At 36.5% G+C, this 22,042-nt stretch overlaps 1 protein-coding gene across 5 annotated transcripts in view; it reads left to right on the plus strand.

The window, feature by feature from the left end:
* Positions 1 to 22,042, plus strand: part of LRBA (LPS responsive beige-like anchor protein) — an 834,672-nt gene that overhangs the window by 781,540 nt on the left and 31,090 nt on the right. For 4 of the 5 annotated variants that reach the window (XM_035022918.1, XM_035022919.1, XM_035022917.1 and 1 more), the window contains 4 exons: positions 3,448 to 3,640; positions 8,434 to 8,496; positions 13,554 to 13,709; positions 20,485 to 20,652. In XM_035022918.1, the coding sequence (XP_034878809.1) occupies positions 3,448 to 3,640; positions 8,434 to 8,496; positions 13,554 to 13,709; positions 20,485 to 20,652 (580 nt within the window). The remainder of the gene's footprint in view (positions 1 to 3,447; positions 3,641 to 8,433; positions 8,497 to 13,553; positions 13,710 to 20,484; positions 20,653 to 22,042) is intronic. The other variant, XM_035022920.1, reaches the window with a different exon arrangement.

A 22,042-nucleotide genomic window follows, 5' to 3' on the forward strand; every position in this document is an offset into this window, starting at 1 on the left:
TTTGAAGCTTGCTCTTGAACTCACATAACATCATTTACACCATATTTTATTGGTCAAAGCAAGTCAGAGGCCAGCCCAGAATCAGGAGTTAGAGATGGTAGAATTTTGACCAATAAGGCAAGGAGACAGGAGCAAAGAGAGCAAGATACATAGATGTGGCCCTTTCACCTCTAGCTCTTTGTTTCTTTTTTTCTTTCTTTTTCCATCTCGCCATCATCTTTGTGTCTTTTTCCCTTTCACCCTCTTTGTCATCTTCTTTCTCCTTCCAGACCTTTTTTCGCTTCTTGTTCTAGTTATATGAGTTGGCCATCACAATAAACTACAAGCATTTTTTAAACTATTTGCATCACGTTTTCCCCTAAGCATTTCTCAACAGGTAAGATCAGATTTAAATGAGCATAAAGGGTAACTTTACTGAGCAGAGATTACATAAAAAGCAAACATTTAACAAGAACACTGTAAGATAATGCCATAAAAAATAGTAAGAATGATTTCTGTTTGTGGTTTGGAAATAATTTTAGTAAGAGCTTGTCAGTTAGACTCAGGCTATTATGATGGAGGCTCATGGACACTCACCTCCACTGCTCCACTGACTTTTACCTGGTCAGCCTTGGTCACTGGGGCAAGGAGGAAGCTCCTACTGCCAAGCCTCTCTCCGTGGCAAAAGAATCCATTGAGGCAGTTCAGCTTTCTAGGATAGGAAGACACATGCTCATATGAGGATGGGATACAGTCTTTTCCATTATCTTTATCCTCTGAATTGAATCCCTGAACTCCTTTCCAGACTTGCGCAAATTGTGTTTTCCTGTTACACATACGTGGGTGGGAAAGAAAGGTCTGTTGGAGAGAAACCAGAGTTGTCAACAAGTGTACACTTACTCTGGGACAACTGAATGAAATTTGGTTAGCAGTTTCCCCCTTCTACCTTAGATGCAGCTCCCTGAGGCACCCAGGTTTAGAGGAATGTTTGCTTCTCTTATCCCTGCTTTACCCGTTGTCCTCCTCATCCACAGCTGTTGCCATCCCCGTAGACTAGCCCAGTGTGCTGCGTTGTGCTTTCTCTTATGTCTCTTATGTCTCCCTATTCCATACTTATCAGCCAAGGATATGGTGAAACTCCCAGGAGTTTCCCACTGCTTGCCTGCATTGGGAGCACTAGTCAAGATGGAGTATGTAGAAACAGGCTGGAGGGAGAGCTTGTTGTAAAAATGCGGTGGACAGTTCTGGATATGATGTCTACGGCTCTCCGTGGAAGTGGCTTGTCCTTGCCATGTGGCTGAGAGTTGGCCCACTAGAGTCACTATGTAAACAAGACATTCTTCCTACACATTAGAGATTTTTCTGTGTTTTTTTTAAGGGCATAAACATTGGAATTATTCAGTTTCAGTCTAATCGTATTTACAATACGAGCTGTTAAGCTCAAAAATAAGTATCAACTTCCTTTCAGTGACACTTTATGATGTATGTTATACTCTTTCTCAGAGTTTATAGATGGACTTTAGTAAATATTATTTTTTAAACTACATAATTGAAAAATAAGGCTTGGTATTCTGAAACGATGTTCATTTCCTTTTCCCAGGACTTCTTCAAAACTAGCTTGTTAGGGTATTGTGTTTGTTGTCGCTCATTGTTTCTCATTTTTGCCCGATTCCACTTAAAGAGTTTCTTAAAAACTGTATAAAAGGTTCTTTGTGTAACAAAAATTACCAATTGATATAGAGGTTTTAAAAATCAAAAGGCCCAAATGTTTATTGTTTTTACTACCATTTAGATGAGTCCCCCCCCATCAACCTTCAGTGCACCCCCCCACCCCCACCCCCGCACGAATATAACAGAAATTAAAGCCACCTCGTGCTGCGTTAAGTGCGTGAGCCATAATATACACCAGGTGTAGTAATTAGCAGGCCCACGAAGGCTGCCTATTTGTCTGGCCTCACTGCTGTTGCTGTATCCCCCTGTGTTTTCACACCATCAGATAGTTGGATTTAATTGAGGCCACATCAGATGAGGCATTACTGACACCTTTAATTGAATGAGCATCCAGGGAGGATTAACTCATAATATTGATTGGCTTTTAGCCACTTGCTCAGAAGGGTGTCTGGGTAGCTTATTAGTTGCCTTTATTTACACCTTTATGCAAAGAGTGCAAATAGGAATTCTTAGTGCAATATGTTTTTCTAAGTACTCTTAATAACTTTTTTAAAAGGACTGATCATAAAAATGCAAATGTATTTAATTTTTTATTAGCAGTTCTGAATAAATACGTGTTAAATATATGTGCCTACACATTTACATATACCTGGTGTTTTGAAATATGGCAGTAGGAAAGCAGCCAGAAGCACTTCATCAAAGTGTTTCAATTGTGAATGATACTAATCAGCTATTAGAAAATAGACATGGTAGAAGAGGACTGCTGGAAAGGCACAGTGCAATTACTGCGTGATAGCATACTACCACAACATATAAATAAAGCTGGTAAATCACAGTGGTGTTCTATATGTCTTGGATTATGACATATGAGTTGTAGGAATGTTCTAAATCCTTAGTAGGCTTCAAGATTTATTTTGTTGCTAGTTATTAGAACAGACAGTGTTTTTTGTTTAACATTTTCAATTACTTGCTGCTTTTCAAAGGAGAAATCAGAAGTATTGGGCTTTAGTTTAGTTTAGTTTAGTTTAGTTTTTTTTTTTTACCCAGAGAGGAGGGGCATCTAGGTATTTCTTTTTATGCTTAGGCATAGCAGAGAAGAGCAGGATTTGCATTATAATAGGGCAGTGTTTATGACTTGGTACACTATATAAATATATTGTTTTTACAAGTACATTTAATTAACGCATTGCTTTGAAACACCTTTATAATTAAGTTTGTATATTACGTTCATAAGTTATTTCTCGATTGTAATAATACATGCTGTATAACTATTGTTTATAAATATGTTTGTTTTAAATATCTCTTTATTTAGTTGTCAAAATCTTTGTGCTAACTCAACACAACTTTTGATGATCTTTGGAAGTTACCTTGCCTTGCTTTTGTACCTATTGCCTATCCTCACTCTTTTTTTTTTTTTTTGTACTTGACACATACTAGCAATTGGAATGGTTTAAGGCAATCCCCAATACTTTGCCTATTTAGAATCTAAATCAAATCATTTCTTTAGTCCTTCATGGGGGTGGGGTGGGGAAAAGAGCCAATAAAATCTATGGATTTTTAAAATGTTTCTGTTAATGTTATTCTACTTCAGTCACCAAAACATTCAGCTAATGACATAGGTGAAAAACAAGCCAATCCTAATTGCTGTTTTCTATAAACCTTTCTGCTCACCACACTCTCAGTTGCAACTTGTGTTAACATAGTCTTTCCTCTTCTTTTCCTGCACCCTCTCTCTTTCTTGTCTTTCTTTGTCTTTTCCTTCTTGTGTATTTGGGTCTTGTCATGCCCACTCGACAGCATCTCCTCCTGCAGAGTCCATTGATGTTCACAGAACAAGCCCAGCAGGATGTTATCATGGTCCTAAAGTTTCCCTCCAACTCCCCTGTCACTCACGTGGCAGCTAACACGCAGCCTGGCCTGGCGACTCCTGCAGTAATCACAGTCACTGCTAACAGGCTGTTCGCGGTGAACAAGTGGCACAGCCTTCCTGGTAAGTGAAGAAATATCATGATGATGCATGGTACCTGCTGAATACTGAGGGGAAATATCTACTTCAGTATATTGTATCTCAGCATTGAAACTTTTCAATTTTCAAGCATTAGTCTGAGTCAAATATTTAACAGTCTGAAAGGCTTAAAGAAGTTCCCTCTGAGGCATAGAATACGAATGTTAAAACATAAACTGTTCTTTGGCATCTGGTGGTTTGTCTTTATTTCTTATAGATAAATATTATTTCTCTATTTTAATATAATATTCTATATTGTGTCCATAAATAGTATATATTTATCAGATGGTCTCATTTTTTCCACTTACTCATGTACTCAACACTTTTGATTGTCTACTTAGTGTGCCTTTTTGTGCATGACATCATAGTATTTGTCATGGATGACAGAAAAAAAGAACACTTAAATTACAGAGCCAGAATATTACAAACCCATAAGTGCATTCTGTTTTCCCATTAAGTGTTGAATAGTTAGGGTAACTAAGGCACGATACTGAAATAACCATTAGAATCATAAACCAAAGTTTGAGGAGACCAGAGAGTTCATCTAATCCAGCCCCACGTTTTACCAGGGAAGATACTGAGCCCCGGGGAGCTTGCCTTTTTCAGGATCACATATGGGCCAGTCAGTGGCAGAGCCAGGTTTGAACCCAAGTTTTCTGACTCACATTTTATGATCACCCCTCTATGATTTATTGCCTCTCATTAGAACGGAATGTTGGGATCTGGATCTAGCACTGTTCTTTTGGCCACTAGTTAGAAATTCTGTTTTTAAGAAGGAAAATCTTTTAAAGTCCTGAGGATTATAGGCTTTTTTCCAAGCCATTGTTTTAGGTAGGAAATTTTAAGAGATAGATTTTAATAGTCTGATAACTTGTCATTAAATCTGTAAAGCGTACATAAAGTACTGCTCATTATAATACCTGAACTGGTTGCAAAAAATATACATCCTTGAACAGGGCCTCGTGCCAATTTAAATGCAAAAGCTCTTAGAATGGAACAGAATTGAATTAACATTCAAGCAAAAACTTGGTGCACTGACTTTGCTCAGTAAGGTAGCCATCATGAAGAATCTGTGGTTGGTATCAGAATTTATTAAATATGGCCATTTTCCTGGCTATTAGAAAGGAAATGAATGCTAGTATTTGATTAGAGAACAGATTTCAGAAAAAGTAGAGAAGGTAGAAATCGAGGCAGGTATATCCTGTCTCTATTATTAGGTCCTTGTATTCCTTTTTCTTCAAGTGAGCTTACCTTGCAGTGGTAAATGTGCATGCGGATGACATATTTTGGGAATAAAAATGATCATTTAACAAATGTGACTTTGGATTCTCGAATACCACTCGTTAGAGGAAAAACATGCTATCAGATCCACTAGAGGATTTACCTAGTCCGTGTGCATTTACTCCTAGAGCTCCGCGAAAGCACCCGTGTGCGCCGCATCAGGGCCAGCACGGTGATGCCTGTCCTCCGGGACTGTTCGGGGCAGCTCTGAGAACTTCTTCAGTTTAAACCGAGTGACAACGTGTATAAGGGGAAACAAACCTTTTCAGTTGCTGGAAAGCCCTGGCCACTCTCTGCCACTGTCTTTCGTTGAGCGTAGCAAAGAGCAAGCTCAGCAGCAACTGAGCGGGCTCCACCCAAGGGCTACTCCCTAGGTCTCCAGCTGATACTCCAGAAGTACTGATGACAGCTCCTGGCACTCGCATCGTGAGCAAGCCCATTTCCCTGACTGGAAAGCCTGCTTGCGTCAGTGCTTGGTCGTCAGGTGTTCTTTTCCCTACTCCCAGTTTTTCTATAGATATGTAAAGTGCTTTAGGAGCAGCATCCCTCCGCTGAAGTACCACCTAAGGTACACCCAGCTGTTCCCAGCCCCAGCTCCCCATTCTGTGAGATAAAAGCTTGGAGGACTGCGTATGTTTTGCCAGTTCTTTGCCTGTTATTCTCCCCAGTGAGCCTTCTTTGTGTCTGTACTACTGAGGATGAAACCTCCACGCGAATGTCTAAGATTTGTCATTGCTGATCTGTCAGTGGGGAATGTCGAGGCTGCTTTTAGGCAAGTAGGCTTGAGTGATAGAATACCGACAGGCCCCCCAGGCGCCCGACCTCAAAATGCCCATAGGCCCTAACTAACCAGTGGGCTACTTACAATGAGGCACAGTTCCCAAAGAAGGGAAGATTCCCTACATCGCATACCTCCTCACCTTCTCCCTTTAAAAGCAGCGCCCAGCCACTACCTCCTGGCAGACTGTCTCTCCCCTGCTGCCCTGCCCACCACTCCCCTGCAGCGTATTCAGTAAACTTCTCCTTTGTTCTGCCTCGGGTGAATTCTTTCACCTCCCATGCCTTTGGCTTTCACCCCACATTTGGGGGCCCCCTACAATAGAGAGACACCCATTTAGACACATGTCCCTTGTGTTTTGTTCCTGCCCTCTGGCTTTACAGTATGACACTGCAACTCCTCACCAGATAGATACATATGGGAATACACGAGTAGTTCTCCTTCTACAATGTGATCTCCAATTCTGAGCTTATACCTACAGCTAAAAACATTAAGCGTCCGTTTTATTAAATCTGTGTCTCATTTCAAGTATGTTTATATAAATCTGATCTTTCATCCTATCTTGTTCTCCCTTTCCCTTGCCTTGATATGCCTTGATTTAAAACAAATGTCAGGAAAAAAATGTCAGAAATCCCTAACAGTTTTTCTGCAATGAATATCAAATTCATGTTCTACTACTTTTTTTAAAATTTAGATTCTGGTCCTTTTCTGAGAAACTGTGATTTCCATAGTTTGTTCATTAGACAGCTAGCTCCTGTCATTTCTTTCAGCAGTGTCTGAGTCCTGATTTAAAAAAAAAAAAAAAAGTCATCTTTATTTTTCCTTCTCCTTCACAGAACCTTACAGGACCTGCGAACAAAATAAAAGAATAGCAGCTAACGTTTATAGAGCATTCTCTAGGTTCTAGATACTGTTTTAATCATTTTACATGTATTAACTCACTGAATCCCCTCAACAGTCTTAGGATGTAGGTTCTATATTTAGGTTGAACCATATGAAATCGCCTCTTTATAGGTCAAGATGTCAGGGGTTGTTAATTTCATATTGTTCAGTCTAACCCATTTTCCTGATCAGGAAACTGAACCACAGAGGCTACATAACTTGCCCAAGGTCACAAGGGGTTCAGTGGCAGCACTGGAATTTGAGGCATGACCAAAGATAGTTACCCTCCTAAGTTTCACCGACACTGTGTCTTTCGTGTCTCTATGACCCCAGATTCTAAGAGAAGTAGAGAATAATTATCAAGGTATTGATGTTAATCAGCACTGGTATTACTGGAAGTAAATGGCACTGTGGGGTAAATCAGAGGCTATGGTGCATTCTCCCTGAACATTCCCTGTATATGTCTTGTGATTTCTTTGCTGGCAGAGCCAGTGATCAGCAGACAGTGCCTTCGGTAAAAAAGACTGAGTTATACAGCTTCCTTTCTTCAGCTACTTTAATTTCTTATACATACTCAACTATAATTTTTAGTGCTAATATTGTACTTACTCAGGTGTTTTATCAGTATTAATGATCTTTGAAATCACCTTGAAAAGTCGGTATTTGCTAACAGGGGAAATGATGACATAATAAGTTTTAGAAATAATCTAATGAAGTCATTGGAACGTACCCCATTTTTCTTTGCAGCCCCTCAAGGACAGTCAGAAAAATTCCCTAAAATATGACGGTATTAAGCAGAGTTCTGATACCAACTAAGCAGTAGTTTATAAATGCTGATGAGTCTATAAAAGGCAGATACTGACCAGAGTGATGGCTGAGTCATTCGGGGAAAATAATTTGGAAAAGGGCCCAGAATTTAACTCCCAGAATTACAAAGCTGAAAAGCTCATCTGCTCCAAAGCCTTCATTTTCGGGTTTATGCTTGCCTAAGTCTGCGTAAGTAGCCAGCAGTGGTTCCTGCTCCCTAGCGCTCTTCCTCTTTAAATCCTTCTACCTTTCACAGGGAAACAGCCCTCAAGAATCTCCTTTCAATAACAAAATAAGTGTGCAAGAATCTTTAGAACCATTTTGAGACTTGAACAAACTATTCTTAGTATGGATTGATTTTTGTTTTTCATTTGCTTCTCGGAGTATTTTTAAATTGAAACCATGGAAATATTAAATATTAATAAACCTTTTCTTAAAAACCTCAATCCAATCTTGAGGAAAATGTTTCAGCCAAATGCATTTAACTGAAACATTTATCTGCGGATAGCTTTCTTTATTTTTATTCAAACTTTCAACTGATTGGTTTTAAGTGATGGATGAAACATTAAACGCTCCCTGACGTAGAGCTTTCCCTTTCGCCATCATCAGTTGACGTTTTTGTGGATCCTTTGTGCTGTAGCACTGAAAACTGCCTTTTTAAGAAGCAACCAAAAAACAGTATTTGCTGCAGTCAGCAGATGGTTGTCACATTTTGTTTTCAGCGCGCTTTACCACTTAATTTTGTTTTGTTGCAGCATCAGAGGTTGCCAGTCAAGCATCTGCTATAGCTTATGGCCCAGGACCGGAGCCACCGCTGATGGCACATGTTCAGAAGAGCACTAATCTAAACTAAATGTTTCATAAGCTAGCCATAAAAGCACCTGGGTTTTTTTTTTTTCTTTAAATTTCACAAAAGTGTTTGAGAGATTTGGAGGTTGGAAACAATTCTACGTAAGACTTGACTTAAGCATTTTTAGGTAGCTTCGTATATGAACAATAATGCTTTTTTTTAATCTTTTGTGAATTCCAGCTCATCAAGGTGCAGTACAAGACCAGCCATACCAGCTGCCAGTGGAAATCGATCCTCTCATAGGTCTGTCACTTCTTTCTCTCTTTGCGATTCATTAAGCTCTGTATGGTGGCCCTGAAGTGTAGATTACAGTTGTTTTTCACTTGCTGGTTGCTGGGAGTGGAATTTTCCTGATAAACCATTTGCATGCAAATTGGAATGCAATGAGCTGTGGCTATGCTGGTATTTCATCAACTCCCCCTCGTTGGTTTGCCTAATTTGAACAGGCCTAGGACGCGTGTCACTGAAAATTAATATGGATGCTGTAATAATGTGTGATTGAGAATGCGCATGAAGTACTGTCAGGATAATATTGGATCTTTTCATCACTCAGACTTGTTGATGAGCAGGAGCGAGGCACGTTATGATGAATTGGTGCACCGGTAATGTGATGGAGCTCCTTTGCTAGGGAAATTTTCATAATAACAGTGGGGTTCTTAGCAGCACTGTGTTGTGAAAAATAAAACTGTAGTGCCAGGGTTTCATCATTAAAGGAGATCAATCCTTTCTTCCTGGACCCTCTGTTCAGTCTGAGGGGATTAATGTGCAATTGCAGAGCAGTTTCGAAGTTGAAATATATTGCCCAGCCAGTGGCAGTGTTAAGATATTTGTATTCATTTTCCTATGGTCCTACAGCCCAATAAATTGCCATTGGAGGTTAAATTTGTTCCAGGGGGGAAAAGGGAAAAGGGAGGAGACCAGGAAGAGCCTTTGGGATGAAATGAGCATCCGTAGCAGATGACTTCGAATACTTAATTGCTTCTGTGCTTTTTCAGTCGGTTAAGCTGAAATCTCTAGTTTAGCATTTTTCATTCTTATGGGTGGGGATTTCGGATGTGGCTTCACTGAGAATGTTACCGATACGAACATATTAACATTTCTTGTTTTTAAAGATGCTATTCAGTAACTTTTAGAATAAAAAACTTAATTGCCTAGTTGTAGGGGTATGCTACCAATGTGGATGCTTAGCTTGTGATTTTGTTAAATTTCCCTGGCACATAAATTTGTTAAAATTTTTAAGTTTTTAAATAAAGCAGATGAATGAGCTGACTTATTATTTTAAAATCCAAGGGGTTCCCTCTGTGTAGGTCACCTTTTTTGTCTTTAAAACCCTTGTTGTTTCAGTAGAGAGCTAAGTGACTACCATTTGCAAATGAACTGAAATAACGTTAAGCTCAAAACTGATTCATTTATCAGTCCCCCACATATAAGCAGAAATCTAAGAAGGAATTAACCACCACAAGTGTGAATACTACTGATTCCTAAATCATCTTTTGATTTGAGTACATATGATTTGCCATATATTAAAAAATAAAATGTTCACTTGGGTAAAGTTTTAAAAGTCAGGAAAATAAAGTCTATTTGATAAGTCCTTTAAAAGCATCATTTATGAAGTATAAATCATGTTTGCCTTAAAACTTGACAATGAATATCCTACAGTCAAGTCTAATTAAATGATTTCAGCAACTGTCACCCTTCAGACCAGGCATGGGTAAACTTTTTCAGTAAAGGGCCAGATAGTAAATATTTTAGGCTTCATAGACCATAAGGTCCCAGACACAACTATTTAATTCTGTTATAGGACAAAAGCAGCCATAGACAATATATAAACAAATGAGTATTGCTGTGTTCCAATAAAACTTTATGTACAAAACCAGACCCAGGCCATAGTTTTCTTCCCTACTCTACATTATTGGTCACCAGACTGTTCTCTCTGTATCCCCTAAAATATTGTTTAAAACCATATACCTTCTCACGTATTTTTAATGGAGCATCTGAAAGTTTTCATCACAAGTTTATATAGTTGCGAAGGCTATAATTTCTTGCATAGTGTATAAAATTTTAAATATATCAAATGGAATGTAAATATCAAAGTGAATTGATAGTCACCATTTTTGTTTTTAAAAAAATGCACAAAAAAGCTCTTAACAGTTGAAAATTTTGTATCATTCCTTTTTCATCTTAAATTTATATTTTTATTCTACTTCCCCTACACAATTTTATTTTAACTTTTCAAAATTGATTATCCTATTTTACTTTTCAGCAATAAAAATACATGGAAAATTAAATATACGTATGTAAGTTTAAATGTTAAAATTTCCTATGCCCATGAGACTTAGTTTTTCTAAAAACTAATCCACACTGAGTTATCATTACAAATAATATTACTACACACTTATTAAAATTATAAATTTTAGTAGAGATTATTAAACATAAAAACAAGCATTTATTGGAAATATCTTTAATGAAATGGATAGGGATTCCACCGCGCCCCCCCCCTTTGCTCAAGTATTTATGAATGAACATTATTTGTTGCTGAATGAGACAGGATTCATCAACGGTTCTATCCTATCTTTTTTTTTTTTTTTAGCTGGTGGAAGCTCTGGGGAAAGTTACTCACATAAGAAAATAGATGGGAAAGGAAGGAATTTTGTTTTAACAATGTCATTCAAATCTTTGAACTCTTTCCAAATTATGTGACAAAATTTATATAGTAATCTATTATTAAGAATTATTTTCATGGTCTGTCATTAAATGATCATTTTAACAATCTATCATTGAAATTTATTTTTCATGATCTATCAATTGACATCATGATTAGCTCCTCCTTCCATTTTATTGAAAGCAATGAATTGGAAACCACCTGCCCTGCAGAATGATTTGATACCTTGGCATTCACTTTTCAGCTTCACATCAGTATTTTGAATTGTCCCCTTATTTGCATCTCAAAAGATTTTTATACCCGGAAATAAAGCACCATAGTAAAATTCTGGATAGGAAAGAAACATGCCTTTATTTTATTTAGTGGAAGAAGAGCATGCAAAAAGGGATGTAAGAAAGGAAAATTCATAGGAGAGTTCTCAGGCAAATCTGTTTCAGAGAAGAGAACATACAAAAGTTGAGGAGCTAGAAATTGATTCCCTTAAAACCATCTGTGCCTGTTTATCTCTTGGGAAATCTTATACCATCCTCCTGCCAGGGGTATGCATGCCCCAGTTTGAAGACTGCTTATTTAGACAAATATACCTAATTTTCATTAAATAAAAATACCTTCAGTACTGAATCTCAGGAGACAAGATAAAAGAGAGGCAGTTGTGAGGAAAATAGGTTATATAATTGGATGGATGGATGGATGGATGGATGGATGGATGGCAGGGGGAGTTGCAATATTAAATTACAGGTAAGCATTTACTTAGAAAATAGTTCATTTGAATGCTGAAAGGGCATCAGTCTTTACCCATTGGAGGCGGTACATTGTGATCACTCAATTCAAAATTATGCACATGCCCAGATCTGTGAAACGAGGTCCTCCTAAGAGACCATGCCCCCTCCTAAAAAGGAAAAGGCCAAAGACCAGTGAAGGTTTATATCATAGAAGCAAAAGTCATATAAATAGTAACAAAAATAAACATTTTTACAGTTTTCATGTGGAATGAAGTACTGTAGTAACCAGTATAGAAAGTACTGCATACCTTGTCTTTATTTGCTAGATTTCTTGGAATAAAAGATCTAAGTTGTACCACACAGCTTCACTAGGGTAGGATACTAATGTCTCTCTGTGATTCACTATGATCCCCATAAAAGCTTTTTTCCTTTGCCTGCAGCTTCCCTTTGTGTGGGAAGTAGATGGCAGGGGAGTGATCCCCAAATAGAATTCTACCCTTTTTACTACTGCTATCACTTTCTAGTTCATTAATCCCCCCAAAGTATGTGAAGCCTATTATCAAATAGTTCTCTAATGATCTTACATGGTTAAGTTGTACAGACAGATGCTGGCAGAATCTTGCAGTGTGTCTATGCATACGTTTGCCATGAAGGCAGGGAAGTTTATTTCTCTGTGTCCCCAGTGGTTTCCAGTACAGCACTGGAAAGTATTTTGAACACTTTTTTTCTTCTGCATTACTTTCTGCACCTTCTCTCAGGTTGGTCACATTAACTTAGTTATTATGTACAATGAATATTTTTCTATTTTTTATTTTTATCAATAATGCATTTATAGGTTGAGGTTTTTTCCAAAAAAACAAAACAAAACCCTGAAGACTATGATACAAAGAATGTAATGATCAGATTCAGAAATTTATTTTGTTTGTTTTGATTTCTGGTACAATCAAGTTCCTTTGTTATTATAAGAACCATTATTTGTATTGGAAGGCTGGTGGTGAAATAACCCTAGGTCACTAGAAAGAAAGCTTTCTCTTTGGTTGGCCTCATGGTTCCAAAAAAAGGCCTCTCAGTGAAAATTCCTTTTCTGATAATGACATACTTGATAGTCTATTTCTAAAGGATTATTACTCTTCCTATGTGCTTGATGTTGCTCTGTGTCTGACCTTGTGCCTTATGACAAACCCCATATCAGGTGCTCTGTAGCGCTTTGAAAACACACTGCCAGACTGTCTTGTTTTATTGCTTACATAAGGACTGAGAAAGTGGCAGTGTGCTGTGCTTTGACTTTTTCAATTACGAGTATCTTTAATAGTCATTCTACCCTTTCCCTACATGCAAGTGCAGCTGTAAACAGGGGAAATGGGAGTTCACCTCCAGTCAAATTAAAGACCTGTTAAAGCCAAAGTACTCCAAGATGCTACAGTATTTCAAATATATGACATTTAAATTCTAATATCTCTTTCCTGTGACAAAAAGTTAAAGGCAATAGATTGTCACAACATGAATCCATTCTCATGACAATGGGTGTAATGAGATTGTCAGAAACACAAACCTAACTGTGGTACAGTCTGGAGACTGTAATCTAGTTTGGTCCTGCCCAAGAGCTAGAAAGCATGTTCTGAGAATTGTATACTATTTTGAAATTGTAGTATGTTATTATTTTTCCCTCGAGGCAAAATTTCTTACTGAGATGTTGAATTTAGCTACCCACATTTTTCCAATAGCCAGATATATTTTCCTGTTTGGTTTTTCAAATATTATTATGTTTAAAATTTAAAATTAGAGATCAAATATTCTTATCCTGGAATGTGTTGCCTCTCCTCCCTCACTCCCCACCCCCAGTGTTACAAATTACAGGATTTTTGTACATGTGTTGTGGGTTTAGTAGGATTTTTGTTCTTCCTCTGTTCTCACAGCCAGCAATACAGGAATGCACAGGAGGCAAATCACTGACCTTTTAGACCAGAGTATTCAAGTCCATTCCCAGTGCTTTGTCATCACTTCGGACAACCGCTACGTTCTCATCTGTGGCTTCTGGGATAAGAGTTTCCGAGTCTACTCTACTGATACAGGTAACTTACTTTCTTCATCAGTGAACTGAAGTTAACCACAAGTAGCGTTGAGAGGCTTAGAATGCTCTCATCTTCCTTTCAGTAATTACAAAGTTGTAAAATGTATGACATAGAGACACGGTTTTTCCCTTTTAAGTAAAAATCTGTTATATAGTTCACCATTAAGTTAATTTCAGCATATTTTTTTTTTAAAGATTTTATTTATTTATTTGAGACAGAGAGAATGAGAACGAGAGAGCACATGAGAGGGGGGAGGGTCAGAGGCAGAAGCAGGCTCCCTGCCGAGCAGGGAGCCCGATGGGGGACTCGATCCAGGGACTCCAGGATCATGACCTGAGCCAAAGGCAGTCGCTTAACCAACTGAGCCACCCAGGCGCCCTCAGCATATTTTTAAGAGGCAGTTTTTTATAGTAGGTGTATCTCCCAAGCCTCATGCTTACGGAATGAATGATTCATTTGAAATCACATCCAGGTTTGTAAATACCATATGTACATGTATATGCATAATCATATAGCAGATGCACATACAGGTGTATTTTCCCCCATTTTCTTTTTCCTTACTGGAAATTCTCATTAAATGTATTTCTTATTAGTAAATACCTTGCCTCCACTCAGTTCTGCATAGAATCTTGCTGAAAGCTACACCATCATGAAGGAAAATAGCTGACTACTGATTTTGTATGTGACAGGAGCTCTTGTTACAATATAAAATTTTAAGTCCATATATTCATTTGCATGCATCTCCCTAAGGGACAAACCAAGCTCAACTCACTATTATTATGGAAGATCCAATCTATTAAAATGTTTATAAATTTTTGTATATAGGACATTGAGAAAAACTGAAAAGTTTAATGAAGTCTCTCTAAAGTATTTTAGAAACTGTTAGAGGAGGAAATCAACTTACGGTAAATATGTAGTTGAATATTTGAAAGAATTAAAATTAGATATTAATGTATCAGAACTTGATAATACTATGGAAGTAGATTATTTCAACTAAGACAAGGATCTACAAATATCTTGCTTAAATGTGGTAGGAATAGGAAATTCTTTTTAATTGAAATTTCTAGTTAATTTAATGTTTTATAGTAAGTCATTTTTCAATCTTGTTAATAATCTTTATAGAATATATGAGTCCTTGTTTCTGCCTTACTAAGTATAATATATTGAAAAATTAACTGTTGGTTATTCAAGGACTTTGTCCTTATGCATTTTGATCATAGTACCATAATACAGCCATGAGAAAGCAGGGAAAAATAGTCAAATATGTACTGTTCATATAGAACCCTAGAAGTTGTTTTTGCCATGATCTTGTTGGTTTGTCATGTTTTTTTTTTTCTTTTATGGAACCAATGATCTAGTTTTATAATTTGCATCCTACCTTCTGTAGGTCCAGAAAGAAAATATCATTATTCAAGTCTTTCTCATTAGTTAGGTGCTTACTGCATGTTTAGGTCTATGAGGTTGATTGCTATTAAGCCTAAAACTCCTCTAGAATTCTTAAAAAATGCCGTGAGGGTTGATGTGCTCCTAAAATTATTTATTATTAGAATGGATTTTCTCTGATTTAATAATTAAATTTAAAATTTAACCTCTTCTTTCACTATTATGGTAATGATAGCTTAGAATCATTTGACCTGGGGCGCCTGGGTGGCTCAGTCGTTAAGCGTCTGCCTTCAGCTCGGGTCATGATCTCAGGGTCCTGGGATCGAGCCCCACATCGGGCTCCCTGCTCGGCGGGAAGCCTGCTTCTCCCTCTCCCACTCCCCCTGCTTGTGTTCCCTCTCTCGCTGTCTCTCTCTGTCAAATAAATAAATAAAATCTTTAAAAAAAAAAAAAAAGAATCATTTGACCTTAAATTGTGCTCCCTTTTTGCAAAAATGTTCAGATTAAAATTGCTATGTTCTTTCACAAAATTTTCTTAAACATTCTTTTAGATGGCTTATTGTTTTTTACACGTTTAAAGAATTTTCTTATAATTTACATATGATAAAATTAATTCTTTTTGGGTTAAAGTTCTATAAGTTTGGGCAATGTGCAGAATTACGTAACCACCACAATAAAGATACAGAGCAGTTCTGTCATCCCCCAAATTCCCTGTGCTGCCTCTTTATAGTCCCCTTTTCCCCCCATCTCAGCCTTGCCCTACAGAACCGTTCTTCATCTCTGTAATTTTGCATCTTCCAGAATGTTACATAAGTGGAATCATACATTATGTCAATCTTTAGTTTTGACATCTGAGGATTTTTTTTTTAATTTTTTTTTTTTTTTAAGATTTTATTTATTTGCGAGAGAGAGAATGAGAGACAGAGAGCATGAGAGGGAGGAGGGTCAGAGGGAGAAGCAGACTCCCTGCCGAGCAGGGAGCCCGACGTGGGACTCGATCCCGGGACTCTGGGATCATGACCTGAGCTGAAGGCAGTCGCCTAACCAACTGAGCCACCCAGGCGCCCCACATCTGAGGATTTTTGAGCTTGCTGACATTCCACGTCATTTTTAAAAAGCACTGAATATTAATATTTGTAGAGCTAACCTCACTGTTATGTAATACTAATAATTAAAATAACGCATTCACACACAGTTCTTTAGAATTTACAAAGTTCTTTCATATACATGATACTGTTTCAGCCCCACAGCTGTCCTGTGAGATAGACAGAACAGGTATCTTTATCCCCATTTTTCAGATGATGAAACTGAGGTTTAAGTAACTTGTTGAAATTCGTATAGATAGTGGTGATTGAACTGTGCCTTGGAGCCAGCTCTTCTGACTTCAAATGTAGCATTCTTTGTGATTCTATCATATTATCTTACATAGATAGGTACATCTGTCAATGTTTGTTAATTTGGGAAAATGCTATAATTTACAACACTAAGTTCCTAGTATGTCTTCCATGTTATGTTAGACTTGATAAGCTAGATAACATTCCTTCCCCTCTTTCCAAAAACCTTCCACTTTACTGTTTTTTAAAATATGTGAGTGTGTGTGTATGTAAAACATTTTTATAAGTGGTAGCCTTATTTTAAACTTCATTTCAGTGGGACTTAGCTTGTACAATATTTATACTTGCCAGAAAAGTTATGAAAAAATCCTGAAATGATAGTCCTAGTATCTTAATATATACAAACAATGATGCTAGTTTTATTTAAAATAATTTCAGTTAGGGTAAATATGTGTTTGTGTTTTTTGACAATAGGGATATTAAATATTTTCTCCTTTCAATTTGTCAGAGAAGCAAGGGGAAAATTGTATGATCAATAATATATAATAGCAAAGCTATCAGAAGTGTTGAATTCAATTATATTTTAGCACATAAGCCAAAACAAAAAAAAAAACAAAAAAAACCCCTTCTCTTACTAGATTCAGGGCGGGGTGGAGTGGGGGAGAGAAACATGGTTGTAACAGAAAATTCTTTAAACATAAATCATGTTTTCGGGACACCACCAGAACAGCAGAGGCAACAATAAAACCTTCCCTCGGCAGTGGGAATTATTTTCAGGCCACATTTTAGATTCAGTGGTGTAGAGTCCTGAGCTTGAATTTTTTTTATTTGTAGCACAGCTGTCAAATAAAACATTAACTAGAAAATTTGTTCTGTCAAAAAAGGGATATTCTAGTGCTTGTGGTAATATTTGATATTAGTGTGTGGAGAGGCAGACTGGTATTAAAGGAAACAAAAAATAAAGGTTGAGGAACACTTATGAGATTATCAGAAAATAATTTACCAAAAAGAGCAGCAGGTATTTCTATGCTGTGATTTATTTAGGAGGAGTGAACCTCAACCTCACAGCAATAACAAATACTGTGGAGGAAGGCTGCCAGAACAGGAAAAAGTGAACTTGAAAAAATAATGCTTTCCAGAGTTGAGTCCAAAGTATAAATTGTAGAAAATAGTTAATTTGTATTAAAATATGAAACACTTCAGATGTAAATATGTAAATGTCACTCCCTCATTTTGGTCTTCCTTGACACCTAATCTAAATTCATTCTACATTATTCTCACTGATCCTACCTTGTTTTTTCCTTTTATAATATTTACCACTATTCATAATTACATATGTTTGTATTTGTTTAATGTCTGTCTGCCCCACTAAACACTAAATACCCTGAGGGCAGGGATCATGTCTATTTACCACCAATGTACATATAAGAGGGCCTAATGCTTGGCACTTAGTAGGTGTGCAATAAATGTTTGTTGAATAGAAAATAATTGTGATAACTTTGGGGGCAAAAATTAAAACTAGGAAATTTTAATGAAAAAAGAAATCACAGTGACTGAGTATACATTTTTCTAACACTGATATTGTAGATACAGGGCGATGGCTTAACCGAGAAATAACAAACGAATCTTGGAAAATTCTGCCACTATAGTTAATTCATCCCACTTTTACAGTTAAATCTTTCCACTTTGTCCTCACGTGAGTTGGAAATTAGGTAAGTTACCAAGTGAACAGCTGCTCGTTTGCAAGCCTCCTGGAAGCACATGGGTTTCCTGTGCACCGTGTGCCTCATGTACCTACTTAATTTTAGTCACTCTCCTGCTTACTCCCACAACCCACTGAGGTGATAGGTATCAAGTCTTAAATAAGCCTACCCTCGATAACCCATTTAAATCATTCCTGGAGTTTACATGCTCTCCACACTTAGGTGTAGGCTGGGACAGAAATAACTGTACATACTCTGTTATCAAAAACATAATCAACAATATGGCGTGTTGAGTTATTCTCAGTAGTTAAAATTCACTGATATAACCTTCAGTTTTCTGATTAGTAATAAGAGTGCATTCAGTTTCCTAACTTTGTCTTACCCCTTATAAGAAGGCCTTTACTCTAACCCCACCCATTTTACCACGAAACCTCTCCACTTTGTTCTTCAGATAAATTGGAAATGATATGGAAATAAATGATTATATCTTTTCATATTTAATTTGCTTTTTCTTTTCCATATTTTTCATTTTAAGAAGTCTTGAATTCTTCTTACCATATTCTTTATTGACACAGCTCATTTTTATTTTTTTTATTTTTATTTTTACTTTTTTTTAAAGATTTTATTTATTTGACAGAGAGAGGCACAGCGAGAGAGGGAACACAAGCAGGGGGAGTGGGAGAGGGAGAAGCAGGCTTCCCGCCGAGCAGGGAGCCCGATGTGGGGCTCGATCCCAGGACCCTGAGATCATGACCCGAGCCGAAGGCAGACGCTTAATGACTGAGCCACCCAGGCACCCCGACACAGCTCATTTTTAAATGAAATGTTTTGATATCAATTTAAAGGTTGGAGAAATTCAGAAGTACACATTTTTAACTTTTAGCAGTTAAAAAAAAACACCTGCTTTGATGAAAGTCTTTATTCACGGGAGAACAAATGCACTTTATTAATTGTGCAACTTGAGGCTGAAATGAATCTGAATTTAAAGTTACTAGTAGTAGGCTCTCCGCAAGAGTGAACACACTGTATTTGACTTTCTATCTGAGCTAAGTATATTTCAGCATTTTTAAAAAATTTGCAGCCTTTGTAATAAGCTTCAGACTTATTAAAATCAAGATTAAAAAAATTAACATAAGTACTTTTTTAGTTATATTTATGATTATCTTGAAAAGTTAAATACACTTAGTTGCTAATACTTAACTGAGACCTTAAACTTTTGAATAGGTTATGATGTTTCCGAATTAAACACAAACTTTTTAGGCATATTAATCTTCTTTCAGCTTAGTGGCCTTCTTGAATATTTGAATTCTATTTATATGACCCCACTGAAACACTTCTTCAAAAATAAAAAGAAACTCATGCTGACTGTTAGAGGTAGACATACTATGACATTCATCTGCATGCAGTTCTGTAGACATTTCAAAGGAAAATGTTAGCTAGAAACCATAGGGATGTAGTGGAAGGGCTGCTATAGCTATTTCATTCTTTAGACAAGTTTGTATGAATTAATTATAAACACTATATCTGATTTTTAAACAAAGATTCTCAAAGGGGGGGCTTTACTTTTTTTTCCGGCACTGTTAGGTGAATAATTCATCCTGCGTCCGAAGCCCTCCCTAGATGTATAGTAAGTGTACTGGGTTCCTCCCCTTTGTCCCCGGTCGTTAATGTTCGATAAACTGCCGTTATCTTAACTTCATCATCACCCACCAAGGAATTTTCATCATTCAGACAAGCAAAACAAAGAAAGAATGACCCAGCTCTAATTGCAATCACAATATATTAGTCTTTTTACCAAAACTTAGTTCATGTAACTCTAATTTGAAAAGAACAGGAACTCTCCAAAGTGACTTATATCGTCTTTGTATAGATCACTTTAAAAAAAAGAAATACATTAAACTTTACTAATTCAGAGACAAGTTTGTGTTAGCAAAGTCTGAACTATAGAGTACTTAAAGAAAGGCACCTAAGTTTTCTTTTGCTTTGAATCATACTGAGTAACTTAAGAAATTACTGAAATTGTTCCAAATACAAGTTCTTCTGAGCCTGCTTTATTCAGTAGATATGATTCATTTGGAATTTATAGTAGCCATGTATAATGATATGGTATCATGGTCCTCAAATATTGTTGAAATAGTTTTAAAATTATGTCTTTCAAAAGTGTTATCACTGTTCAATTGATTTTTTGTTGTTGATATTCAAAGAAAACTTTTAGGTTAGACCAGATCAAATTTGATTGTAAAATCTGAATCATCAGAATCCGAGTTAATATGACTTCATTATCTTATAAGTGAAATGGTCACTGGAATTTCTTTATTTTATAGCAGTCTTAAAGGAAATTGTTTTGTATTTCAGGAAAATTGATTCAAGTGGTATTTGGCCATTGGGATGTGGTCACTTGCCTCACTCGTTCTGAGTCCTATATTGGGGGAAATTGCTACATTCTCTCAGGGTCACGTGATGCAACCCTTCTGCTCTGGTACTGGAATGGAAAAAGCAGTGGGATTGGAGATAACCCAGGCAGTAAGTACAAACTTATTTTGTAAGTAAACTGTTACAAGTGATGTATAATAACATTTTGCAGTGAAGTTGCATTTTTTTTATCATGGTGAAAGTGAAACTGAATTATCAAATCTTTTTCTTAGTTATAATTTAAGAAAGGTCTAGATAGCCTTTCAATTATTAACATTTTGTGAGCATTGATAATTCTCAAGTGCAAGTATGAAATCTCATTTTTCATGTTACAAGTTATTCTTATGATCTGAAAATGCTAGTTCTTCATTGGAAATGGCTGTCACCAAATAAGAGAGGTGTTTCATTCACGAACAAGATATAACATAAAAGAGCAATCACATATTATCTTGTTTATCAAATTCATATTTTAAGGGAGCAAAAGAACAATTATAATTTCGTGGAAATGAACCAGTCTTTATAAAGAATATGCTTTCATTTACATATTAAAAGATAAAACAGGTCATAAAAGGCCAATATGGAATATTCAAATTGGCTCTTGGTTTTTCAGATGGGAAATGAAAATGTTCACCAACAGCCTTAAACATCTTTATGAAACTATGCTGAAGGCAGTAAAACAAAAAATGTGTAACCATTTAAAATTGTAATTCACAGAAGGCAAAAAAAGGAAGCAGCTACCATTAAAACCAATCGCACACAGCTGCAGAAAAGAAATGGCTTTAGAAAAACACATTAAGAAGTAGGAAAAAACAATTAAAGGGACCACCTGAAAAATGAGAATTTAATTAAAATTATTATGACAACACTGAAGAGTTCCTGCAAGAACAGCTTTTAAGATTTTTACTTCATAAGGTAGAGCATTTTAACTGCTCTTAAATATTTACAGTTTCTTAATTTAAAGCAAGTTGCACTGTATTTGGTTAAGGAAGCACCATTTTGTCCCTGATTGCTTTACCTGAATATCGTGGTACTTAACTTCTGTCACTTAACTCCAAATTATGAAACAGTCTGAATACGCTTTAGTCCATCACATTTTGGATTGACTTCTTCAAGCTGTGCTTATTGAGTGTGTAGTATTTGATTAAAAATGAAACCTTTTAAAAAATACTTAGCCAAAAACCAGTGTATAATTTTAAAAGAAGTATTTGGGACGTATTTTATAAAAGCTGTTTATGCTTTTTTGTTTTGTGTAAATGGGTAAACATAATTTTTATTAAATCCTCTAATGTATATTTCTTACATTACTCAAATCAGGGATGATTCCCTATACAAATAGAATATGAAAAATCACTTTAAGGCTGTGATGCTTTGGATAATACAGTCTTTGTGATCAGGTCAAACTCAGTGTATGTGTTTAAATGGGAGGGTAATGTGTCCGTGTGTGTATTCCACATATTTATACAGGCATCTGCATTTTATATGTAATTACAATAAAATTTTT

Source organism: Mirounga leonina, unplaced genomic scaffold (assembly GCF_011800145.1).
Source record: "Mirounga leonina isolate KUSES-001 unplaced genomic scaffold, KU_Mleo_1.0 Mir_176, whole genome shotgun sequence".
Taxonomy (NCBI): Eukaryota; Metazoa; Chordata; class Mammalia; order Carnivora; family Phocidae; genus Mirounga; species Mirounga leonina.